Source organism: Lithobates pipiens, unplaced genomic scaffold (genome assembly GCF_037356315.1).
Source record: "Lithobates pipiens isolate NorthernLeopardFrog02 unplaced genomic scaffold, aLitPip1_a1.2 Scaffold_19, whole genome shotgun sequence".
Classification (NCBI taxonomy): Eukaryota; Metazoa; Chordata; class Amphibia; order Anura; family Ranidae; genus Lithobates; species Lithobates pipiens.
In genome coordinates this window covers 296,250,366-296,273,409 of record NW_027507764.1, presented here as the reverse complement: position 1 = coordinate 296,273,409, position 23,044 = coordinate 296,250,366, and the positions used below count along the sequence as shown (strand labels likewise).

The 23,044-nt window shown below is 43.8% G+C and overlaps 2 protein-coding genes across 2 annotated transcripts in view; one reads left to right on the top strand and one right to left on the bottom strand.

Annotated features, from left to right (window-relative positions):
- Positions 1–7,365, bottom strand: part of SRD5A1 (steroid 5 alpha-reductase 1) — a 57,643-nt gene extending 50,278 nt beyond the window's left edge. The window contains exon 1 of the mRNA XM_077492012.1: positions 7,042–7,365. Coding sequence (XP_077348138.1) covers positions 7,042–7,322 — 281 coding nt within the window. The 5' untranslated portion in view covers positions 7,323–7,365. The remainder of the gene's footprint in view (positions 1–7,041) is intronic.
- A 188-nt stretch (positions 7,366–7,553) lies between these two features.
- NSUN2 (NOP2/Sun RNA methyltransferase 2) overlaps positions 7,554–23,044 on the top strand; it is a 113,568-nt gene continuing 98,077 nt past the window's right edge. Inside the window, exons 1-2 of the mRNA XM_077492011.1 lie at positions 7,554–8,063; positions 19,084–19,241. Coding sequence (XP_077348137.1) covers positions 7,962–8,063; positions 19,084–19,241 — 260 coding nt within the window. The 5' untranslated portion in view covers positions 7,554–7,961. The remainder of the gene's footprint in view (positions 8,064–19,083; positions 19,242–23,044) is intronic.

Genomic DNA, 23,044 nt, shown 5'->3' with positions numbered 1-23,044 from the left:
CCAGCTGCTGGACCAGCGAAAGAAGTTCACTCCCAGCCATCCACATGCCCAGCGGTTGAATGCTAGCTTGGCTAAATTGCTAGCACTTCAACTGCTGCCTTTTCAGTTGGTAGACTCGGCCCCCTTCCGTGAGTTTGTACAATGTGCGGTTCCTCAGTGGCAGGTCCCCAAACGCCACTTTTTCTCACGGAAGGCGATTCCGGCTCTCTACCGGCATGTGGAAGGCAATGTCCTTGCCTCGCTGGACAGGGTGGTCAGCGGTAAGGTGCATATTACCGCTGACTCATGGTCCAGCAGGCATGGACAGGGACGTTACCTGTCTTTCACGGCCCATTGGGTCACTCTTCTGGCAGCTGGGAAGGATGCAGGACAAGGTGCAGTAGTGTTAGAGGTTGTTCCGCCACCACGCCTCCAAAATGCTACTATTGGTTGTGACTCTCTCCTCCACCCCCTCCTCTTCTTCTTCCTCCATGGCCTCTTCCAGTGCTCTGTCCTCAGAACCAGCGGTGCTTTGTAGGCGTTCCAGGGGCTACGCAAGTACGCAGGCAAAGCGATGCCATGCCGTGCTTGCGCTGGTTTGTTTGGGGGACAGGAGCCACACTGGGGCGGATGTTTTGTCAGCTCTGCAGGGGCAGGCCGAGAGGTGGTTGACGCCACGCCAGCTCAAGCCAGGAATGGTGGTTTGCGACAATGGCACCAACCTCCTCTCCGCACTCCGACAGGGACAACTGACCCATGTGCCCTGTGTAGCTCACGTCCTTAACCTGGTGGTGCAGCGGTTCTTGGGCAGGTACCCCGGCTTACATGATGTCCTGAAGCAGGCCAGGAAAGTCTGTGTGCATTTCCGCCGATCATTTAATGCCTGTGCTCGGCTGGCTGAGCTCCAAAAAAGGAGTTGAACCTGCCCAAGAACCGCCTTATATGTGACATGCCCACCAGATGGAACTCAACATTGGCCATGCTGCAGCGGCTGCACACGCAGCAGAGGGCCATCAAAGAGTACCTGTGCGACTACGGCACCAGGACAGGGTCAGGGGAGCTTGGTTTTTTCTCACCACGCCAGTGGGGCATGATCAGGGATGCATGCACTGTCCTGTCACCGTTTGAGGAGGCCACAAGGATGGTGAGCAGTGACAGTGCATGCATCAGTGACACTGTACCTCTTGGAGCATAGGCTGCGTGGAATAATGGACAGGGCACTTGAGCCAGAACAGAGGCAGGAAGAGGACTTCCTTGCCTCTCAAGGCCTCCTTTATCCAGACAGTGTTCCTGCTGTGCCACCCATCACACAGGACGAGGATGAGGAGGAGGAAGAGGAGGAGGAGGAGGAGGATGATTGTGTCAGCATGGAGGTGGAAGCTGGCACTCAGCATCAGCAGCAGCAGCCTTGTAGGGATGATTTACAGTCCCAAGAAACACGTGGACTTGTACGTGGCTGGGAGGAGGTAGCTGCGGATCATGTTGTCCTTAGTGACCCAGAGGACTCCGGACCGAATGCCTCAGCTAACCTACGCTGCATGGCCTTCCTGATCCTGCAAAGCCCGCGGAAGGATCCTCGTATTCTTCGGATCAAGGAGAGGGACCATTACTGGCTGGCCACTCTCCTTGATCCACGGTACAAGGGTAAGGTTGCCGACCTTATCTTGCCATCGCAGAGGGAGCAGAGGATGAGACATCTCCGGGAGGCCTTGCAGAAAGGTCTGTGCAACGCGTTCCCAGAGACTGGGAGGTTACAAACTCCTGGTCCTGGACAACGTGTTGCTGAGGCATCGGTCAGAAGGAGCGGTGGAGAAGGTGGGCGTCTGACTGATGCTTTCAGACAATTTTTTAGTCCGCAGCCCCAAGGTATGATCGGTTCCAGCACCCATCGCCAGCGTCTGATTTACATGGTGCAGGAATACCTAGGGGCAAGGTCAGACTTGGACACCTTTCCCACCGAAAATCCTCTGGCTTACTGGGTCTTGAGGATGGATCACTGGCCAGAGCTTGCACAGTATGCAATTGAGCTACTGGCCTGTCCTGCATCCAGCATTCTTTCGGAACGCACCTTCAGTGCTGCTGGTGGCTTTGTTACTGATCACAGGGTGCGCCTCTCCACCGAATCAGTTGATCGACTGACCTTCATCAAGATGAATCAGTCTTGGATCACCCACAGCTACCAAGCACCTGAAGCTGATGTAACAGAATAATTTTTTTGAAATATCACATCCCTTCAAGACTGCCTATGCTGATGCTGAGTGACTGTCCTGTTATGTTGATTATCTATCCTCTTCCACTGATATGTTGGAAGAACATTTCTGGTTCTGGTTGATGCCATCAGCCCAATTTTTCTGCCCCTGCTTAACAGGGGCGTTTAAGTACAATTTTTGATGCAATGCTTTGCAGCAGGGCTAATTCCTGCAATCAAACAAGAGTATATGGCAGAGGTTGCAGTGTGGTGGCACCAGCACCAGTGCCTAAGGCCCAATTTTTCTGCCCCTGTTTAACAGGGACATGCAATTACAATTCTTGATATAATATTTCACAGGAGGGCCCCTTCCTGTGACCACCCAGAGTAACGGTGAGGACTTATAGTGTTGTGGCACCAGCACCACAACCACCAAATGTCAATTTTTCTACCACTGTTCAACAATGGCATGTAATTACAATTCTTGATATAATCGTTCACAGCAGGGCGCTCCAGCGCCCACCAAGAGTCACTTTGAGGGCTTACAATGTTGTGGCAAAACCAACACCTTGTTCCGCCATTTCTGCAGAGCATATAGGGCAGGCCCCTACTTTCAAACATCCAATTTACAAACATCTCCTACTTGCAAACAGAAGGAGACAACAGCAAGTGAGATGAAAAAAGATGGACGACAAAACAAATTATACAGGGGTGATAACCCTTCCCTATGTTTTCCAAAAAGCTTAAAAATAGTTTTTTTGACTGGAGCTACACTTTAAAAATGTACCAGTTGAAAATTACAAACAGATTCAACTTAAAACAAACCTACACAGTCCCTGTCTTGTTTGCACCGCCTGTATACTGCTGTTCTGAGTATATAGGGCCTGGGGGCCAAACGCATTTCCTTTTTTTAATATGGGTACAGGGTTCCCCTTAATATGCGTACAAGACCTAAAGGGGCTGGTAATGGGCAGGGAGGGCTACCCATGCCATTTTTCTCAATGATTTTCAACCATATTGCAGGAACCAGATATAACATTAAAACCGCAAGCAGTTTTAAATGGCATTATTTCCGTTTAATGTCATTTTGTGCAGGGACTGTTCTAAACACGGGAAACACGTGGCACTGCACAGGCATACTACAGACACCCCCCAGGCACCATATTTAAAGGAATATTTCACTTTTTTTTTTCACTTTAATCGTCATTAAAATCAGTGCTCCCGCCAAAACGGCCATTTTTAAAATCATTTTAGGCATTGACTCATGTCCCCTGGGGCAGGAGCCAGGTCCCCAAACCCTTTTTAGGACAGTATCTTGCATATTAGCCGTTAAAATTAGCACTTTTCATTTCGAACGTTCGAGTCCCATAGACTTCAATGGGGTTCTAAAGTTCGTTCGAATTTGGGGTCCGTTCGAAAGTTCTGGTGCGAACCGAACCGGGGGGTGTTCGGCTCATCCCTACCCAGGACTGTTGAGCAGTTAGAATCCTATATTAGCCAAGAATGGGACAACATTCCTCTCCCAAAACACCAGCAACTGGTCTCCTCAGCTCCCAGACTTTTACAGAGTGTTAAAAGAAGAGAGGATGCTACACTATGCTAAACAAGACCATGTCCCAACTTCTTTCAGATGTGTTGCTGCCACCAATTTCAAAATGACCCTATTTTTAAATGAAATTGGTACATTTTCTCAGTTTAAACATTTGATGTGTTCTCTGTTTTCATTATGTGAATAAAATACGGGTTTATGAGATTTGCGACAGACCCAACCAGGACAGGGGCTTTTGGAGAGGCCCAGGGGCAGGCCTCCTACCTACCGATTATGGCCCATGGAGAGAGCAGATCATGCTCTAATGATGGACAGCAATGTGATGAATGCTGAAAGTGTGGTTTGGATTACTTCTCTGAATAAGGTCAATAAAGCTTCCCTTCTGGAGTGGCTGGAAAGGTGTAATATTAATCTTGTACAGGGTAATAGTTAGAGGGAATATGGTGCCCTCCTTCACTTGGAACAGAAATATATTTATCAACAAGATCCTTTGAGAAATATATAAATTGATCAGACTGCTGGAACATTGTTTGTCTTCTGATGACATGTCTAGTGGACAGAATACACAAGTTTGTGTGCCTCCTAGGTGTCCATTCCCATTGTTATTTGAGTCACCTATTGTTTCTGTCTGTTGGCTAATTTGTCTAACTTTTGGAGGATCCTACATGATGGGATTAGCCTTGTGTCAACTCTACATCGTTATATAACCACTGTGCTGACTGCCCTACTTTTGAAGTGTATAAACACCTGTATTTGTTAGATAAACAGTCATTCCTTTGGGTCTAGCCAAACATCTTGTCTGTGTACAATGCTTGGGGTAAAAAGAGCTGGTAGTAGCGCTTGCTCTGCTGGAATTGTTTGGAGGGCAGGAGGCACTGTTTGGCGGAAACACCCAATCAGGGTGCCAAGAGGTTCCATCACAAGATTTGCAAAACATTGCATTGTGTTTTTATGTAGATTGAACATAGCATCCCAACTTTTTTGGAATTGAGGTTGTAGGTTTTTGATCAACAGTTGAGTGGCATATAAAACTGGAAGTAGCACATTTTATTCTCCAGGGTCTCTCCTTTTTTGAAAACACATGGTGTGTGTGGGGGGGGGGGGGGGGGGGGAAGGGTTTGATTTACTAAAGTTGGAGAACGCACACTATGGTGCAGCTCTGCACAGAAACCAATCTTCCAGTTTTTTTGTCAAAGCTTAATTGAACAAGCTGAAGTGAGAAGTTGATTGGCTACTATTGACAGCCACACCAGATTTTTCCCCTCTAGAGTTTTAGTAAATCAACCCCATAAGCTTTGGAGTTTGTAATCTTCAAGTCTAAAATGTCCATTTTTATACATACGTGATAAAAAGGCAAAAACAGCCCTGCCAGGAAGAGGTTAAACTATAATTAACTGCTTTAGGAATGCTTTCAGTACCTTTACTGTAGGTGAGCAGCACAGCCAGGCTCAGCAACGTAAATGTACATTGCTTCACACATGCACATCGGCGTGCTCCTTAGGGCGTGCAGCGTGCTGCTTCCGTGACAGTTCCAGTTCCCAGCTGCTTTAAGGGGTCGAGGGTTCACATTATCACAATGTATAGACAACTGTTATAAATGAGTTTCATTCTTAACAGCTCTGCTTACAGTAGTGATTTGCCCACAGCTATCACATGGCACTCTGTACCATGTGTTTAGCTATAGCCAACCACAGCATGTCAACAAAAAGCACAGCTGTTAGAGCTGCACAATTAATTGTTAAGAATCATTATTGCAATTTTTTTTCCGTTGTGATTTTGAAAAAGTGTTACAGGATTCTTGTTATGCAAAGAATTCTCTCTGCTCTTCTGAAGCCACAGCCATCAAAAGCAAGGAAGAGAAAAACTGGGCAGTCTACCAAGACTCATAACATTCTTTATCAGTTGAACTTAAGTATAAACATTGTAACAATTTGTCAATGGAAAAGACTTCATGTGTAAGTAAAAAATGTTTAACCACTTAAAACACTAAACTTTTTTCTGACATTTGTTGGTTTCAAGTTAAAATCATTTTTTTGCTAGAAAATTTATAATATATATATATATATATATATATATATATATATATATATATATATATATATATATATAGTAGACACCCTAGAGAATAAAATGGTGGTTGTTGCAATATTTTATGTCACACTGTATTTGCACAGCAGCCTTTCAAATGTTTTTTTGGGAAACAATTACTTTAATGAAAAAAAAATAAAAAATAAAAAAAAAATAAAAAAAACACACCACACTAACCAGTAGAGTAGCCCATTTTTTTTTTCTTTTTGTATAATGTGAAAAAAAAAATGTGATTCTCATTTTTGGCCAGAATTGTGCAGCTCTACTGTTATTAATGAAACATATTCATAACAGTTCAAATGAATCCTGTTACAGTGATCATCATTGTAAAAAACAAAAAAACAAAAAACAAAGTAGGTAATAAAAGTTTAAATGAAAAGTTAAATAAAAAATATTTACAATTATATATATTTTTTTTTACATACTGCCATCAGCCAGTATCCTTCACTGCTACACCAGTAATAGGATACTGATGTAATGCAATTCGGTAAAAGAAAATTGGGAAAAAAAAAATACACCTACAAAAAAACTCATCATGCCTCTTCCTAAATGCCTTGGACTGTCAGGTAATTGGGGGGGTATTTGTCCTAGCATTTTAGGACCTCATGAAATGAGACCGGCCACCACTACCTCAGAACTTGTCAGTTTTCAAAGTGTGTGTGTGTGTGTGTGTGTGTGTGTGTATACACACACTATATTGTCAAAAGTATTGTGACACCTGCCTTTACACTCACACGAACTTTAATGGCATTCCTGCCATAGTCCATTGGGTTCGATATTGAGTTGGCCCGCCCTTTACAGCTATAACAGCTTTAAATCTTCTGGGAAGGCTGCCCACAAGGTTTAGGAGTGTGTCTAGTAGAATATTTGACCATTCTTCCAGAAGGTGTTCATCGGGTTAAGGTCAGGACTCTTAAAAAAAAAAAAAAACGACATAAACTTTATTTGGGTACAGTGTCACATGACTGTGCAATTGTCAGTTAAAGTAACGCAGTGCCATATCATAAAGAATGGCCTGGTCACGAAGGGGGTAAAACTTGCAGAGCTGAAGTGGTTAAACTCGCATGCTAGCTGATAGACGGATTGCCATCAGTTTTTAGCGGATTGGATGTCGGAGGGTGCAAAATGACACACGTCTGTTTATACCCATCGCACTAGTGGCTCCATATATAGGAAGAAAAGACGATTTGTTTTTAGTTGTACATTCCAAAGATTAGAAGTAATAGAAGTCTCATACCGATGCATGTAGTGACAGATGAAGAGTCCCATCAGGAACAGGGCGGGTGCTGGGAGATCAGGATGGACTGACACATAATACAGGGGCACAACCAAGCATGGCAGCTCTTGCGTAAACCAAGCCAACCTCACAGGAACCGGCGGCCCAAACGCCGAGCTGGCATGGCGCCCATAAGGCAAACGGATACACCTAAGTAAGGCAAATGATAGGAGTCCCATCAGAACCATGAGCAGGGACAGGAGGTCCAGCAGGCGGGCCTCGTCTTCCACCAGCTCAGCCATCACTACTGACCTCCAATCTAGGCGGCGGAGGGGGCGGAGACCTTTGTCAAAGTCCAGCTAATCAGAATAGAAGAAGGCATAGTGGGCGGTGACGTTGTACACTCACACCACACCACAACTTTCCAAAGGCTAGTGTGGTCTCTCCAAGACGTAAGTTGGCGTGGTCGCCGCTGCTGGAAATACATGGCACAGCAATGCATGTCTTCCGAAGAGAAAACAGCTGCACAATAACCAACACTTATTTCTGCCTCCATAAACTGTTTATACTATAGTTTTGCCACTACTGCCCTTTTCAAAGATGGCAAAAGGAGACAGCAGATAGGTGGGCGAGGCTTGCCCCGTGATTGGTTGGTAGTTCGGACTTCCTTTGCACGGGCTCACACGGCTTCCGTAATTTTTTACGTCAGCGGTGCGGTCAGATAGGAGTTTGGTGCGTGTATACACGTGGGTTCATGACTGATTGCTCCGCTACAAAGTATACTGCTCCTACAGAATAGACGGTGGAGTGCTGCTGCCGGGACCTTACTCCTAAAACCGTGTACAATCTGTGACTTGCTGTACATTAGGAGCTGCAGTCTGGCGATATTGTCCCCGTTAGTCACACTTTCCAGGCTCTGCGTGCGAGCTGTCAGTGCGGGGATGGGGCGCAAGAACCGGAGGAATCGGCGCAAGGATCAGCGGCCTGCAGTGCAGAGAACCCCCGCTGAGGAGGAGGAGAGGCGCCGGGCCAGAGAGCAGGCGGTGAGTTCTCATCCTTATGTCACAACCCATTCCTGCCCACGGCAATTGGCATCTTTTAGGGCTCTCACACTTTTGTCATAGAAAATTGAGTGCTGTCCCTGATACTTTTATTTGCATTAACATACAGTTTTTTAGGACAAGCTTTCGGGGTATGTCCCCTTCTTCAAGGTCCAAGCAGTACTGATTTACACATTTTTAAGCTGGGACCTTGAAGAAGGGGACTTACCCCTAAGCTTGTCCTGAAAAACTTTGTTAGTGCAAATAAAAAAAAGTATCACGGACAGTACTCAATTTTCTCTGTCACAATTGCACTAATACGGCTAAAATCACATTAAAGCGGTTGTATACCCGCTGTTATGTTTTTGTTTTTCCTACCTGCAAAGGAAAAGGCATAATGAGCTAGTATGCACCACATACTAGCTCGTTATGAAATACTTACCTTAGAACGAGGCCCCGACATCTGGCCCGATCCATGCCGAGGGAGCTGACATGTTCCCTCTGCGTTTCTTCTGGGTATCGTGGCTCCGGCGCTGTGAGTGGCCAGAGCTGCGATATCATCACTCCCGCGCATGGGCGCAGGAGATTTCTTCCTGGCAGGGTCCGGCGTCTGCTGGACTTTCAGCCGAGAATCCCCTGTGCACATGCGCCGCTGCAGTCAGCAGCGCATTGTGAGGGGAATATCTCCTAAACCGTTCAAGTTTAGGAGATATTTTTTTTACCTACAGGTAAGCCTTATTATAGGCTTTCCTGTAGGTAAAAGTCCCCAAAATGACTATACAACCATTTTAAGTAGGTGAAAACTCTGCTAAAAAAAAAAAGCTGAAACGCGTGTTTTGCTGCGTTTGCGTGCCGCGTTTAGCCGCGTTTGCGTTTATAAGCGTTTATAAAGATAACATCATGTAGACCCTCCCCAAGCTCTCAAAGCATGTTTTTTTTTTTTTTTTTTTTTTTTACTGTTTCTGCTATTTTGATCAGAGTGAGCAGCAGAAGCATAGAGAGCAGTTGTACACTTGCATTTGCCTCTCTTTCTGTGGTATATATTTTGAAATGGATCCCATATTGAATATATGTCAGGAAATGCTCCTGATGTTTCTCTTGATGAGACAGCAACGTCATCGCAAATTTCGTGAGAGGTCCAGAGTCAGAGCTCATCGATATTGGACCCATCCGTTGATGGGACAGCGAATGTCTGTTGGATATTTCACAAACATGTATGTGCAGCTGCGTACCTACCCCGACAAGTCGGGTTACAAAATGTCATTCTCTGATGCAGAAAAGTGCATGACATTTTGCGACCCAATTTTGGGGCCCCCTATGTCGGGGTCACTTGGTGATAGTAACCTCAAATTTGGATATTTTGTAGTGCTAGTTCCACAGTGTCTGCATACCGAATTTGGGCTTCTTGGCAATAAGAGGCCCCAAGCTATGGGCCCCCCAAAGTCGGGTCACAAAATGTCATTCTCGGATCATATTTCTGAGTTTTTAGGTCCAAAAAATTGGGTTCCTTTAAAAACGCTTATAAACGCAGCTAAACGTGGGTGCCGCGCTTTGCATCTGAAACGTGGAAATTTTAACGTCTGAACCCATTTTTTTGCTTCTGGAAAAACGCGGTTAAACGCAACTGCATAAAAACGGCAAAAAACGAGACTGTGTGCATGGACACATAGGATAACATTGAATGAGTTCAGGGGCAGTTGAAAAAAGTGTCCAACTGCATCTGAACACGCGTTTAACTGCGTCTCGTGTGCATGAGGCCTAACACCTATGAAACTGGTATAATTTCCTTTCTTTTGGTGGGATTTAATCGCCTATGGCAGGGATATGCATTTAGTGGCCCTCCAGCTGTTGCAAAACTACAAGTCCCACAATGCCACTGCCTCTGGGTGTCATGCTTGTGGCTGTCAGTCTTTCTATGCCTCATGGGACTTGTAGTTCTGCAACAACTGGAGGGCTGCTTATTGCATATCAGCATATCACCTATGGTGTTTTCTGTTTTGCAAAACAAAAAAAAAGCTAACATTTTAAATAAAAATGACGGCGCTGCGCTCTGGTGGTCAATACCCTGATTATCAATGTAAACCATGTTCTCACAGGCTTGCTAGTTACTGGCTCTCCTTTCTTCCCATAGACATAATCAGCAAGTCTGTTTACATGTGATCAGCTGTGGTTGGACACAGCTGATAGCTTGGTAAAGGGCTCCTGTGTTTTTGATTTTTACTTCTGTATTTTATTTTTGACAGGAGCCTGAAAAGTATTGCACCTGCTACTGCAAATTTTCTATTCAGCTGTCTGCCTGTGCCTCTGTAGTGGCTGCCAGTTGCAGAGCTGGAGGATTCTCGGGCTACGGTTGCACCAGTTTAGGGCTGCAACAAACAATAATTTTCATAATCGATTAGTTGGCCGATTTATTGTTTCGATTAATTGGTTAACTAGGGATGCACCGAATGGGTTTTTTTGGTGCCAAAACCGATACCGAAAATGAAAAATACACTAGGCCGAAAACCTAAACCTAAACCGATACCGGAAACAGCACCGATACCGAAAATGACTGTTTTTAAAAAATATTTTTATACAGGAGGTGGTCAGAGACTGGCGACGTGGTACAGGAGGCGGTCAGAGACTGGCGACGTGGTACAGGAGGCATCCCCTATTGCAGGCCAGTGTCCCCCTATTGCGCGCCAGTGTCCCGCCATTGCGCGCCATTTTGCAGCCAGCCTGTGCAGGGAAGAGAGCCACCTCCGCAGCCTGTTTGATCACAGCGCCGAGAACATAACGGCTTTCATTTCAATAGCTGTGTGTTCCCGGCCGCGCGCCGTCACACGCAGCCCCTCCCCCTTGTCCGGGCACTTTGATAGACAGATCATCCGCAGGATTGGACGGATGATCTGTGTAAGTGCCCGGACAAGGGGGGGGGGCTGTGTGTGACGGCGCGCGGCCGGGAACACACAGCTATTGAAATGAAAGCTGTTATGTTCCCGGCGCTGTGATCAAACAGGCGGCGGAGGCGGCTCTCCTGCGCTATACACCCCCCATGATGGGCATCACCAGGGGCGGGGGGCGGAGCCCCGCCCCCACCCATGCCACGCCCCATTTTCAGCTCCATTATCGGCCGTTTTTCTCTTTCGGCAAGTTGCCGAAAAGGGCATTTTCAGCCGATATGTTTCGGCGGCCGAAATTTTGGTGCATCACTATTAATAACCTTTAAAAAAAGTGGGTCAAATTGACGTTCATTTTCAACCACAGTGATGGGAAAATTTGGAAATAATAGAAAACTTCTTAGTCAAAGGAATTTTCAGACGGTGTATGTGGTTTTCGTTCAGAAATTACAAATTACAGAATGTTAAAAACAAGTGAAAATTCCAAACAAAATTCTTTCATTCAGCGAATGTACAAAGATTTTTCGTCTGAATATTCTCACCTAAAAAAATTGATCCATGTGGCCTGCATAAGGCTCGGTACACACCTATGCAGTTTGCTTTTTATCTGTTTCCGCAGTGCTTTTTGCTGTACATTTTGATTTTTGCGCACATGATTTTACTGCAATTTGCATTTTTGCATTTTTTTGGGCAGATTAAAAAACACAAATTGCTGCAAAAACACATAACATGCTTTTCTGCAGCTTCTCCATTGAAGTATATTGAACCAATAAAGCACCATTTTGCGTTAAAAGTCCCTGACCCTTTCAGATGTGAACGTGTCCCATAGGAAACCATGGAAATGAACTGTAGTGTATTTCTGCAAAAAGCACCAATAAACAGATGTGAATGAACCAGGTCTAAGATGTTTAGTAACAAAATGGGGGTTAAAAAAACTAAAATGAGCCCTTTATAGTAGAAAAAAACAGATAATCACTACTGTAAAGGGTTATTTTTTTAATGTAGAATTGTGACTGTAATATTTACAGTAGCGATTTTTGCTCTTTCTGTACTATAAAGGGCTCATTTTAGTTTACGGAACGAATTAAAAAAACATGCTTGTAATCCAAAGCACTTGTATATCAAAGCAAATTTCCCCATACGAAATCATGGAAACAAAGATGATTCGTTCCACACCCATTTATTCATGGGTCCTTCAGTTTATAATCCTTATAAAAAGAATATAGTAATGTGACCAGGTTGTGTCATCGTAAAATGTCCATCCACAAATGGAAGCCTCCACAGAGGGGTTAAAAGCAAAATCCAGCAGGAGCTACAGAGTATTAGAGAAGAGAACCATTTTAGTGTAGCACTATGCTACTAAGAGCCGGTTCCCACAGGGGCAACACGACTTCCAGCGAGACTTTGGGAGGCAACTTGGACACGACTTGAGTATTAATCACAGCGCGAACTTACAAGGCGACTTGAAGTTGCCTCCAGGACAGGAGATTTTGCCAGTGGCCAATCACATAATAATCAGCTCTGTAGGAGGGACGGGTTAAACTATTTTTTACTTCCTGGAAAGTTGCTTCAGTTAACACAGGGGATCCGACTTGGAGACAACTTCCATTGAAATCAATGGGTACAAGTCACCTAGAAGTCGGATTGAAGTCGTACAGAAACCTTTAATGAAGTCAGAGTGACTTCAATAGTGTACATTTAAGAGGACTCAATTCACTTCCATTGATTTTCTGAACCGGGCGACTTTAAGTCAGATCCCAGGTCGCCCTTGTGTGAACCTGCTCTAAATGTTCTACCTTCATTAAATGTATCCATATTTCTACACTTATGCCCCATACACACAATGAGATTATCGGATGAATGGTCATCCCTTTTTTATTGCATGCCAATCTCAGATTGAATTTGAGTTTACTAAAGTCATAAATTCCTGCACAACAGAAAAAAAAATTGCAAGTGCTTTCATGTCTTGTAATGCATCTGTATTGCATTTTCGAAGGATAGCTGTACGGATTGTACGATTTTTGTTTAATCTAGTATCGTACGAAAAAAATTTCTGTGCATGACCGATAGAATAATATCAGATGAACTGTCCTGATCGGCTCTCGTAAGCTCTATATGAACAATCTGATTATCGTATGATCGATTTGAAAGCAGTATTTTCCATACGATTTTCTGATTGGGGCTTTAGAGGCGCCTCTCTTCTCTTTTTTGTACTCGGTTGTGACATGACACTACTTGTATATCAAGTCAACATTTATAAAATTTTGCTTGTCCTGCAAAACGCTCTCAAACCAAGGTTTTACTGTATTCCATTGAGAAATAAAAGTCTGTCTGCCAAGGTTGTGGACAGGACTTGTTGTTTGTTCATTCACAGATCCGTGAATAAATGATGTAGCTGTGTGGATGGAGCATTGCACGGCAGCAGAAAATTTAAAAGTGACAGCAGCTGCAGGGGAGAAAAAGCAAAAATTTCATATTGCAGCTTACCAATGCTTAAAATATAACTAGAGGCAAAACTTATTTTTTTGTTTTGGATAGAATGCAGAGGGATTAGAATATTTCAGTTGTTACTGCTGTCTGTAAAGGAGATTCACCTATTTTGTTCTGTTTACCATTGTCATTGAAAGAAAAACATTTTGGGTTGTCCCCAGAAAAGTAATAGTGGGGAAATCTTCCAATAGGGACACTAGTTCTGGTGACCGGGGGGCCCCCAAGTTATTCCCCTAATTAGCAGGAATTTCCCCTCACCACTTTGGCTAAGGAACAAGAAGTGAAGGGAAATCTTCATAATTGGACACAGATGGTGAAACAAACATGACCGGTTTATAACCTTCCCTTGCTGTATGCAAAATGTAAAAAAATAACATTGCCTATAGTTCTACTTTAAAGTGGAGTTCCAGCCACAGGGTTTTTTTGTTTTTGTTTTCAGGTATCTAATCCATTAAAGCGGGAGTCCGCCGGGACTCTGCGTTTTATTTTTTATTTTAATTTTTTTTTTAAGTCAGCTACAAATACTGCAGCTGCTGACTTTTAAAATAGTGACACTTACCTGTCCAGCGCGCCCGCGATGTCGGCACCCGAAGCCGATCTCTAGATCGACACTCGAGTGCGGCCGCCGCCATCTTGGGTATGGGAATCAGGAAATGGAGCCTTTCGGCTTCATTTCCCGGTTCCCTACTGCGCATGTGCGAGACGCGCTGCGCAATGAGGACGGTCCCCGCTGCCTCTGGGATCTGTGTTTCCCAGCAGGCAGCGGGGCACTTGCGGAAGGGGGCGGGCACTTGCGGAAAGGGGCGTAATGTACGCCCCTTTCCGCAGAGAGCTAGCCCGGAAGTGGGTGCAGTTACCTGGATTATCCAGGTAACTGCACCCCCCTCCCCCCCTGAAAGGTGCCAATTGTGGCGCCGGAGGGGGGGAGGAATCCGATGAGCGGAAGGTCCATTTTAGGGTGGACCTCCGCTTTAATGACACAAATAATGTTTATATATGTTTGCTAGTGGATATGAATTTTATCTTTATACTTGCTATTTAGTAAATCCTCTTCTGACCATTGCCATGATGATTGTGGGAATGTGAAGCCCAATCGCAACCTCTTCTGGGATTACCAATGGAGAGGTGCATGCTGGGTAACCAGCATGCACCTCTCGATATCGTGCGTGTGCGGTGCTGTAGCGCTGGTTGTTTAGAAAGTTGCCATAAGGGAAGCCAATGGAAGATGGTCCCTCCCTGTTGTCATGGCAACCGCCTTAAATCGTGTCATTTCCTGCCGGGAAATAACGCAATTTTTGCTCACAGTACTGACTCCTGGGAAATAATGACTCGCATTTCCCAGGAGCACAGGCGAGAGAGGAAGTGATGTGGAGCTCAGCTGACCCGGAAGTGGCAGATTAGGAGCCACTACATGGCAACAGGGTGTTTCTGGTGAGTAAAATCCCCCCCCCCCCCCACAAAAAATGTTTATTAATACTATGAAAGGACTGTGAATATGTAAAAAAAAAAGTTTGAGACACTTCTCTAGTCTAAAGTTGTGACTTTAGTTATACATTAAAGTCCAATTGCAGGTTTTGGTGAACTAAAACGTTGAAACAAGCTGGTCCAAATGAACTATTCCTTTCATTAACACATGCAGCATTACACATAAGTAGTGCAAGTAAGATGTCAGTGACAAATTCACTTTACTGGAAATAAAAGAAGCATCCACAGACATCCTTAATCTTTCATATAAATGGATGCTCATTTTATTTCCAGTAAAGTGAATTTGTCGCTGACATCTTGTTTGCGCCTTGGCTTGCTCTGAGGCTGGATCTTCTCAACGGGCCTTTTCATGTGAATGCTGCATCCTGATGTATGGCAAAACCAAAGAAGACGGTATACCACCAAGCATTTCTTTCCAGTTAATGGACGGATGTAGGATTTTTTTTTTTTTTTTTTTTTTTTTTTTAATCCTTGAATATCGGTTCACATAACAGCTGTGTTTACATTGTTCTTTACTAGAGGTCAATATTTGGCATTTTTTTTAATTTATTGGCATCGTTCAGCGCAACTTGCAAAATACTTCTGTAATAGAAGTCAATGTAAGTTGCCTGAAGTTAATCAGTGGAGTGACTTTCCTCCTCTCTGGGCAGTCTGCCAAGAAAAGAGCAGAGAGATACAATGTTTCTTCTTCAATGAACTGAGCTCTGTGGGTAGCATCTCTGTTTAACCATTTAAATACTAAATCTTTTCTGACACTTGTTGCTTACAAGTAAAAATCCTGTATTTTCTGATAGAAAATTACTTAACACCCCCAAAAATGATATATATTTTTTTAACAGAGACCCTAAGGGAATAAAATTGCGGTTGTTGCAATATTTTATGTGATGCGGTATTTGTGCAGAGGTCTTTCAAACGTCATTTTTTTGGAAAAAATACACAGATTTAAAAATAAAACAGTAAAGTTAGCCCTTTTTTTTTTTTTTTTTGTCCAAAAGTTTTAAATTATACATACAAGTGAACTGATTGGAGGTTTGTTTTGTTAAATGTAAGAAATTTTCTGTATTACTTCTTACTGAAGGCTGCTTTCACACTGGAGTGGGCAGGCGTTGACGGTAAAATGCTGCTAGTTTTAGCAGTGCTTTACCATCATTTTAGCGGCGCTATTCGGCTGCTAGCATGGCACTTCTAACCCAGCTAGTGGCCGAGGAAGGGGGTTAAATGCGCTTGTGAAGCGCTGCTGCCAAATCGCATTGAAGGTGCTTCAGCAGTGGTGCCCATTCATTTTTAAATGGGCCGGAATGGTGGAGTGGTGGTATACATCGCTCCAAAGATACTGCTTGCAGGTCTTCATTTTTTTTTTTTTTTTTACTTCCTGCCAGCGCGTCGCCTCAGTGTGAAAGCACTCAGGGTTTTCCCACAGACTGCAGGGGAGCCGTTTTGAAGGCACTATTTTTAGCCTGAAAAACGCCCTGGTGTGAAAGGTGTCTAATTTAGATTTTGAGATGAAGGGGGAAAAAAAAAACAGCATCGTATATCTGCCGCCGTGATTTCTGAATATTGGCATCAGCCAGAGAAAAACCCATATCGGTTGACCTTTATACTTTACCAACACATGCAGTGGCTCGACTAAATACAGTATACTGAGGTGTGTTCCAGCAGAAGGATGTCAACCTCTTGCTCGTGGGACTAACTTGAATCAGACTGCTCAGCTATTCATAGAAAGCTTTGTATTTTATGAATGACTGCAGGGCTTCCTCTGATTGGCTGAGGTGAAAAGGTGGGCAGATGACATCATCTCCAATAACCCCCCCAATCCCCCTCCCCACCCCCCCCCCCCCCCGTGAATAGCTGAGCAATGCTCACCCTATTTTGTTCCATCCAATAATATAAAATGCACTGCTCCAGGCCACTCCACCTCTATTCTAGCCCCCAAATCCACACAGAAAGATACTGGTCTGGCTCACAGCCACATAGTAGTTCAGAACTAAAGGTGGTGACTGCACTCTGATGTTTATAAGAAATAACCTATCATTAACCACTTGCCAACCAGCCGATGTAGTTGCACTGCGGCAACATGGCTCGGCTGTGGGAATCGCCGTCATGTTATGGCGCTTCTTCTGGTGTCCACTAGGAGCGCTCGCTTGCCCCTGGAGCCGATGTGAGTGCCTGGCGGTCAACAGATCCCGGTTCTCTGAGTGGAGAAGAGAGAGATCGTGTGTTCATACAAGGTATGAACACCGATCTATCTCTAACCCTAGCAAGTCCCACCCACCCCCTTCAGTTAGAACACACAAGGGAACAATTAACCCCTTGATCGACCTAGTGTTAACCCCTTAACTGCCAGTGACTTTTTTACAGTAATTAATGCATTTCTATTGCACTGATCGCTGTATAAATGCCAATGGTATAAAAAATGTGTCAAAATTGTCCCATGTGTCCGCCATAATGTCGCAGTCACAAAGAAAACAAAAACGCAGATTGCCACCATTACTTGTGAAAAAATAAATAGTAAAAAAAAATGCTATAAAATCTATCCCCTATTTTGTAGATGCTATAACTTTTGCGCAAACCAAACAATATACGCTTATTGTAATTTTTATTACCAAAAATATGTAGAAGAAAACTTATCGGCCTAAACTCAGAAGTAATTTTTATTTTTTTCCCCTTTTTAAAAAACAAAAAGGGGGATATTATTAAAAAATGTACAAAATATTGCGTTTTCCTTTTTCAAAATTTTATTTAAACCAAAGTTAAAACAAGTCCTTTTTCATAAAAGTTGTACTTGTTTATTTGCAGCCATTTGTTCTGTAAATTCTTGTAAAAATCTGAGATGAAAAGGATTTTTTACAGATTCACAAAGCAGGTGGCAGGGAGCTGCAGTTACACACTGTACAAAAGCGCCGAGAGCCGATTGGAGGGAAGGGAAACCCTCCCCTTCATTCAGTACAGAGACCAGAGCTGTGGTATCAATCACAGGCTGTGTGCTTGAGCTCCATCCCGTCAACTTTAGCTCTTTGTATCTGGAAAACTGGTCAGAAGTGACTCGTGCTGATAACAGAGGGACTAGACAGCAGAGAGAAATAAAGAGCCAATTAAACACTATAGAGATATGTTCTCTGTTCAGATTTAAGGTTTATATCCACTTTAAAGCAGAGTTTCACCCCAAAAATTTTGTTCAGTCAAGGCCCCCTTTAAAATTATGCACAATCTTGAGGCACCCCACTATAAAATGTAAACTAATCGTTTTACATAACGCAGCAACATTCACACATGTAGGACACCCAACGATTTATTCGTCCAAAGCAAATACACCTTTACACACTGGTACTGACTAGTATTCCAATGTTTCTCCTCTTCCTCAATTTCTCTCTTTCACTCAGCTAATGTCATCCCAGTGCTAATGGAGGGGGCCTGGGAGAGCCCAATAAGGATGCTGTGCAGGCACCCAATGTCCTCCTTATCAACCAATGACGTTATTGGGACATAGTGGCTGGAAGGTTGTAATGGTGCATTATGAAAACCTGTGGTTTTGTGTAAGTAAAAGGCCGGTTTGATCTGCCCACTGGATTGTATACAGTTTTTGGGTATCTAGACATTTTGCTAAGGCACCATGGTTTGAAAAAGGCTGGGCTAAAGTGCAGGGGGATTAGAACATCGATCAGGTTTGCAGTGCTGTCTTTGCCCCTATTGGGGAGATTTACCCTTTATTTGTTCTGGTGACCTTCCTCACTGAAAGTGAAAAAATCCCCAATTTTGGGTTGTCATTGGTACATGTTTATCAACTAGTAAGAACGTTTGTATATATGTAAGTGTGTAAATTAAGGCTAAACAAAGGGGAAGAATAAATGATCATAAAAACAAATTATATACGCAAGTATTTTACTGATCATTACGCAGGACGTTTACTTTTAGAAAGCTTGTATAACATCAGTACAGGGGTCCCTTTGAGGCCAAAATATTTATTTAAAAATAGGAGCTAGGTATATTTGGCAAGTACAGAATCACAGTAATATATAAAATAATATACAAAATGGTTGGAGGGAAGCTTCAGAATGGCAAAAAAAAATGTATTACCAGTTGTGAGCAGACTACAGTTCCTCTTTAAGTTAGTCTTTATACAGTATAAGAATATATTGCTTGATGTAATCTATAACTTTGTGTTCTCTAAGGCCTGGGATGGTGGCTATGCTGAAATCGTAAAGGAAAACAAACTCTTTGAACATTATTACCAAGAACTGAAGATTGTGCCTGAAGGCGAATGGGAGCAGTTTATGTCTGCCCTCAGGGAACCTCTCCCGGCCACAATAAGGATTACTGGATACAAAAGGTTAGTGTGTGCATTGAAAAATAAAACAAAAGAAGGAAAGGGGCTAGCAGTGTAAAATCCTGTTTCAAACAAATGAAATCAAGTTTCCCTCAAAACTGGTAAATGCTGTTTTAGGGTGCTTGTTTAATGTTAAGCCCCAGAGAGTTTATTTTTAGTCAATTTCTACCTGCCTCTGAAACCCACCATGTCTTCTTCCTCCCTGTATTCTTGGGCATGATTCCACTTGTAATTAGAATATGAACATTCTGTCTGAGAACTAGCAGTGTGCATAGTTGCGCACCAATGCATAATGCTAGAGTGCATAATACACAGCGCAGTGCTGCTCCTGATTGGCTCCCATTTCATCCCTGTAAATCATTAGGTGCCTGTCCAGCTCATCGCTGATAATAATCTACTGCATAAAGATGGCACTACTATGTAATGTTGCAGATACTTATTGCAACTCAAGTAGATGGATCTGTATTTCCATGTATCTAAATTCATGCTTAATCGTAGAGACTGCTGAGTTCTGAGACTGCATTGTCACTTGGCAGCTGCAGATCACAGGGACTAGTTGGCAAGAGGCCTTATTGTATGATCACCATGACAGTCGGGTTTGCTGCTTAAAAAAAAAAAAAAAAAAAAAAAAAAAAAAAAGCCTTTTATTATCGTACATCTCAGGACACAGATCCATAGTAGTTACTATGTGGTTTATAGGCCACCTTCAGGTGATGGACACTTGCACACTCTAAATTAAAAAGTGCACTCCCTATATAAACTCTCCCACTGGTGGGAGTACCTCAGTTTTTTCACCAGTATCTAAGGTGTTGGTCACGAGTAAAGATGTGCTATGCTGAGCTTCACTGGAACAATCCTTGCTGGGGCTAGCCATGCTGGCTGGATCCATTCAAAGTGTCTTTTTTGGCCAGATTGAATGGTACCTGGGCTTCGTAGCCGAAGAAACTAGGTTTTTGCCTGTGAATGCTTCTCTTTTTAGAGAGCTGGACCCTGGGATCCAGTACTTTTTAGTAGTAAGGCCATAATTATTTTTTACTGGCAGGGGGCTATTGTGGGTTTCCCCAGCTCCTGAAGGTTTAATGTAACCCACCGTAGACAATGCGCAGATGTTGACGGATCCAACAGAAAAAAAGTAGAAATTTGTTTAGCAACAACATTGCACTTGCAGGTTCAGCCTGCACTTGCGGCAATTGGAGTATCTCAGTCCATAAAAGTTTGTAGAGGTACTCAAAATGTATTCCTGATTAGCAGGCCCAGCAGATGGCTGGCATATCAGAGGCACTGTGTTTCACAGTGGATGCTATGAAAAATTCTATTATTCAAGCCTCACGACTTATGCTAGGGCTGGTACATATGCGCAGAGTCCTATGGCTGAAAAATTGGTAAGCCAAAGCGCCATGTAAAAAGCTTTTGGCCAGTTTCCCATTTCATGGTGAATGGTTGTTTGGAGATGATCTGGATAAGTATATCCAAAGAATTACTGCTAAAATAACTTTTCCCATTAGAAAAGACTAAGTTTCAACGTGCATCTGCCTTCAGGCAGTCTCGACGGCCTCTACCATCAGGTTCAAGAGGAAGACCAAGGGCAGTCGCAGGGCCAAAAGAGGACTTGGGGCAGGAAACCCATGAAGCAAAAAACTAAAGCTTATGAAGGGGCACCCCCACTTGCTCAGGTTGGCGGAAGGCTTCTATACTTTTCAATGATCTGGCAGGAGCATTATCAGGACAGATGGGTGGCTTCCTCAATTTCTCTAGGTTACAAACTATAATTCCTAGAATTCCCATTTCCCCCGTATTTTAAGATCGAACGTTCCCAGAGATCCAGGGAAAAGGACATTTTCTGGATCATCTATTGTCTCAGAAGGTGATATCGGAGGTTCCCACAGAAGAGCAGGGATCAGGGTTTTATTCAAACCTCTTCACGGTACTAAAACCAAACTGAGAGGTAAGACCCATTTTGCATCTCAAGGATCTAAACTGGCACTTGAATATCTGTTCCTTCTGCATGGAGTCAAATCCGATCGGTTGTCTCCATTCTACAAGGAAGAGAATTTTTGCCATAGAGCGACATCAAAGATGCCTATCTCCGTGTGCCAATTTTTCCCACTCATCAGAAATTTCTATGCTTTGAGGTAGAAAATTTTAATTTTCAGTTTGTGGCTCTGCCTTTCGGTCTCGCCACTGCACCTCGAGTGTTCACAAAGATCCTGGCCCCTCCTTTAGCCAGGTTAAGGGCTCAGGGTATAACAATTATAGCCTACCTAGACAATCTACTCTTAGTAGATCAGTCGCCTGTCTAAACCAAAGTTTAGTCTCCGCTGTGGGTTACCTAGCATTCCTAGGCTGGATTCTCAACCTAGAAAAATCCTACTTAAATCCATGAAGGAGATTGCAGTACTTGGGGCTGATCATAGATCCCGTTCAAAAGAAGGCATTCTTACCCCAGGGAAGGATCAGTTCCATAAAGGCACTGATTCGGCTTGTCAAAACCAAGTGAAATCCTTCAATTTTGGCTTTGCATGAAATTGTTAGGAAAGATGGTGGCCTCCTTCGAGGCCGTTCCTTATGTGCAGTTTCATTCAAGACTGCTGCAAAACAGTATTCTGTCAAATGAGAACAAGAAAGTCCAGGCTCTGGACTTTCCGATGCGCTTATCCCTCGAGGTGCGTCAGCCTCAATTGGTGGTTGATATCCAGCAACCTTCAACAGGGGAAATCCTTACTACTAGTATCCTGGAAAGTGCTAACAACGGATGCCAGCCTTCTAAGCTGGGGAGCAGTCCTGGAAGAGGCATCTGTCCAGGGGAAGTGGTCCAAGTCAGAAAGGACCTTGCCCATCAATATTCTAGAAATTCAGGCAGTTCGTCTGGCCCTAGAGGCCTGGACGCTCAAATTACGAAATTGTCCTGTCAGTATTCAATCCGACAATGCCACAGCTGTGGCCTACATCAATCAGCAAGGGTGCACAAGAAGCCGCGCAGCCCAAAAAGAGGTGAATCATGTTCTATCCTGGGCAGAAAGCAACATTCCTTGCTTATCGGCGATTTTCATTCCAGGGATAGAAGATTTGGCAGGCGGACTAGAGTTGCCAACAATTGTTTCAAGGAGACTGGTCCCTTCAGCCTGACTTCTTTCTATCGATATGTCAAAGATGTGTTTCGGATGTGGATTTGTTCGTGTCCAGATTCAACAACAAGGTTGACAACTTTTGAGTCAAGGACGAGGGATCCGCTGGCGTTCGGAACAGGCACCTTGGTCTTTCCATGGAATCAGTTTTCACTATGTGTTTCCTCCTGGGTTTTGCTGCTTCCACGCTTTTTTTCACAGGATCAAGCAGAAAGGTCAGGAGGCGATTCTGGTGGTCCCCAGCGTGAGATCTTGGTTTGCCGAGTTCATAAAGATGGTGGTAGGGAAACCTTGGACCCTGCCGCTGTGGCCAGACTTTCTCGCCCAAGGTCCGGTATTTCATCCTACCTTACAAGTGCTAAATTTAACGGTTTGGCTATTGAAATACACATTCTAAAGGACCGTGGGTTGTCTTCTTCAGTAGTGTCTACTTTGGTTAATGCTAGGAACCCAGCCTCCAGAGTCGTATACTATAGAGTTTTGAAGGCATATGTCTCCTGGTGTGAATCCAGAGGTTGGCATCCCAGAAAATGTCATAGGTAGGATCCTTGAATTCCTACAGATGGGATTGGAAATGGTACTCAAGGCCAGCTTCATCAAGAGCCAGGTCTTGGCCTTATCAGTACTATTTCAACGGCCTCTTTCTTCTCACACTCTGGTTCGCAACTTTATTCAGGGGAT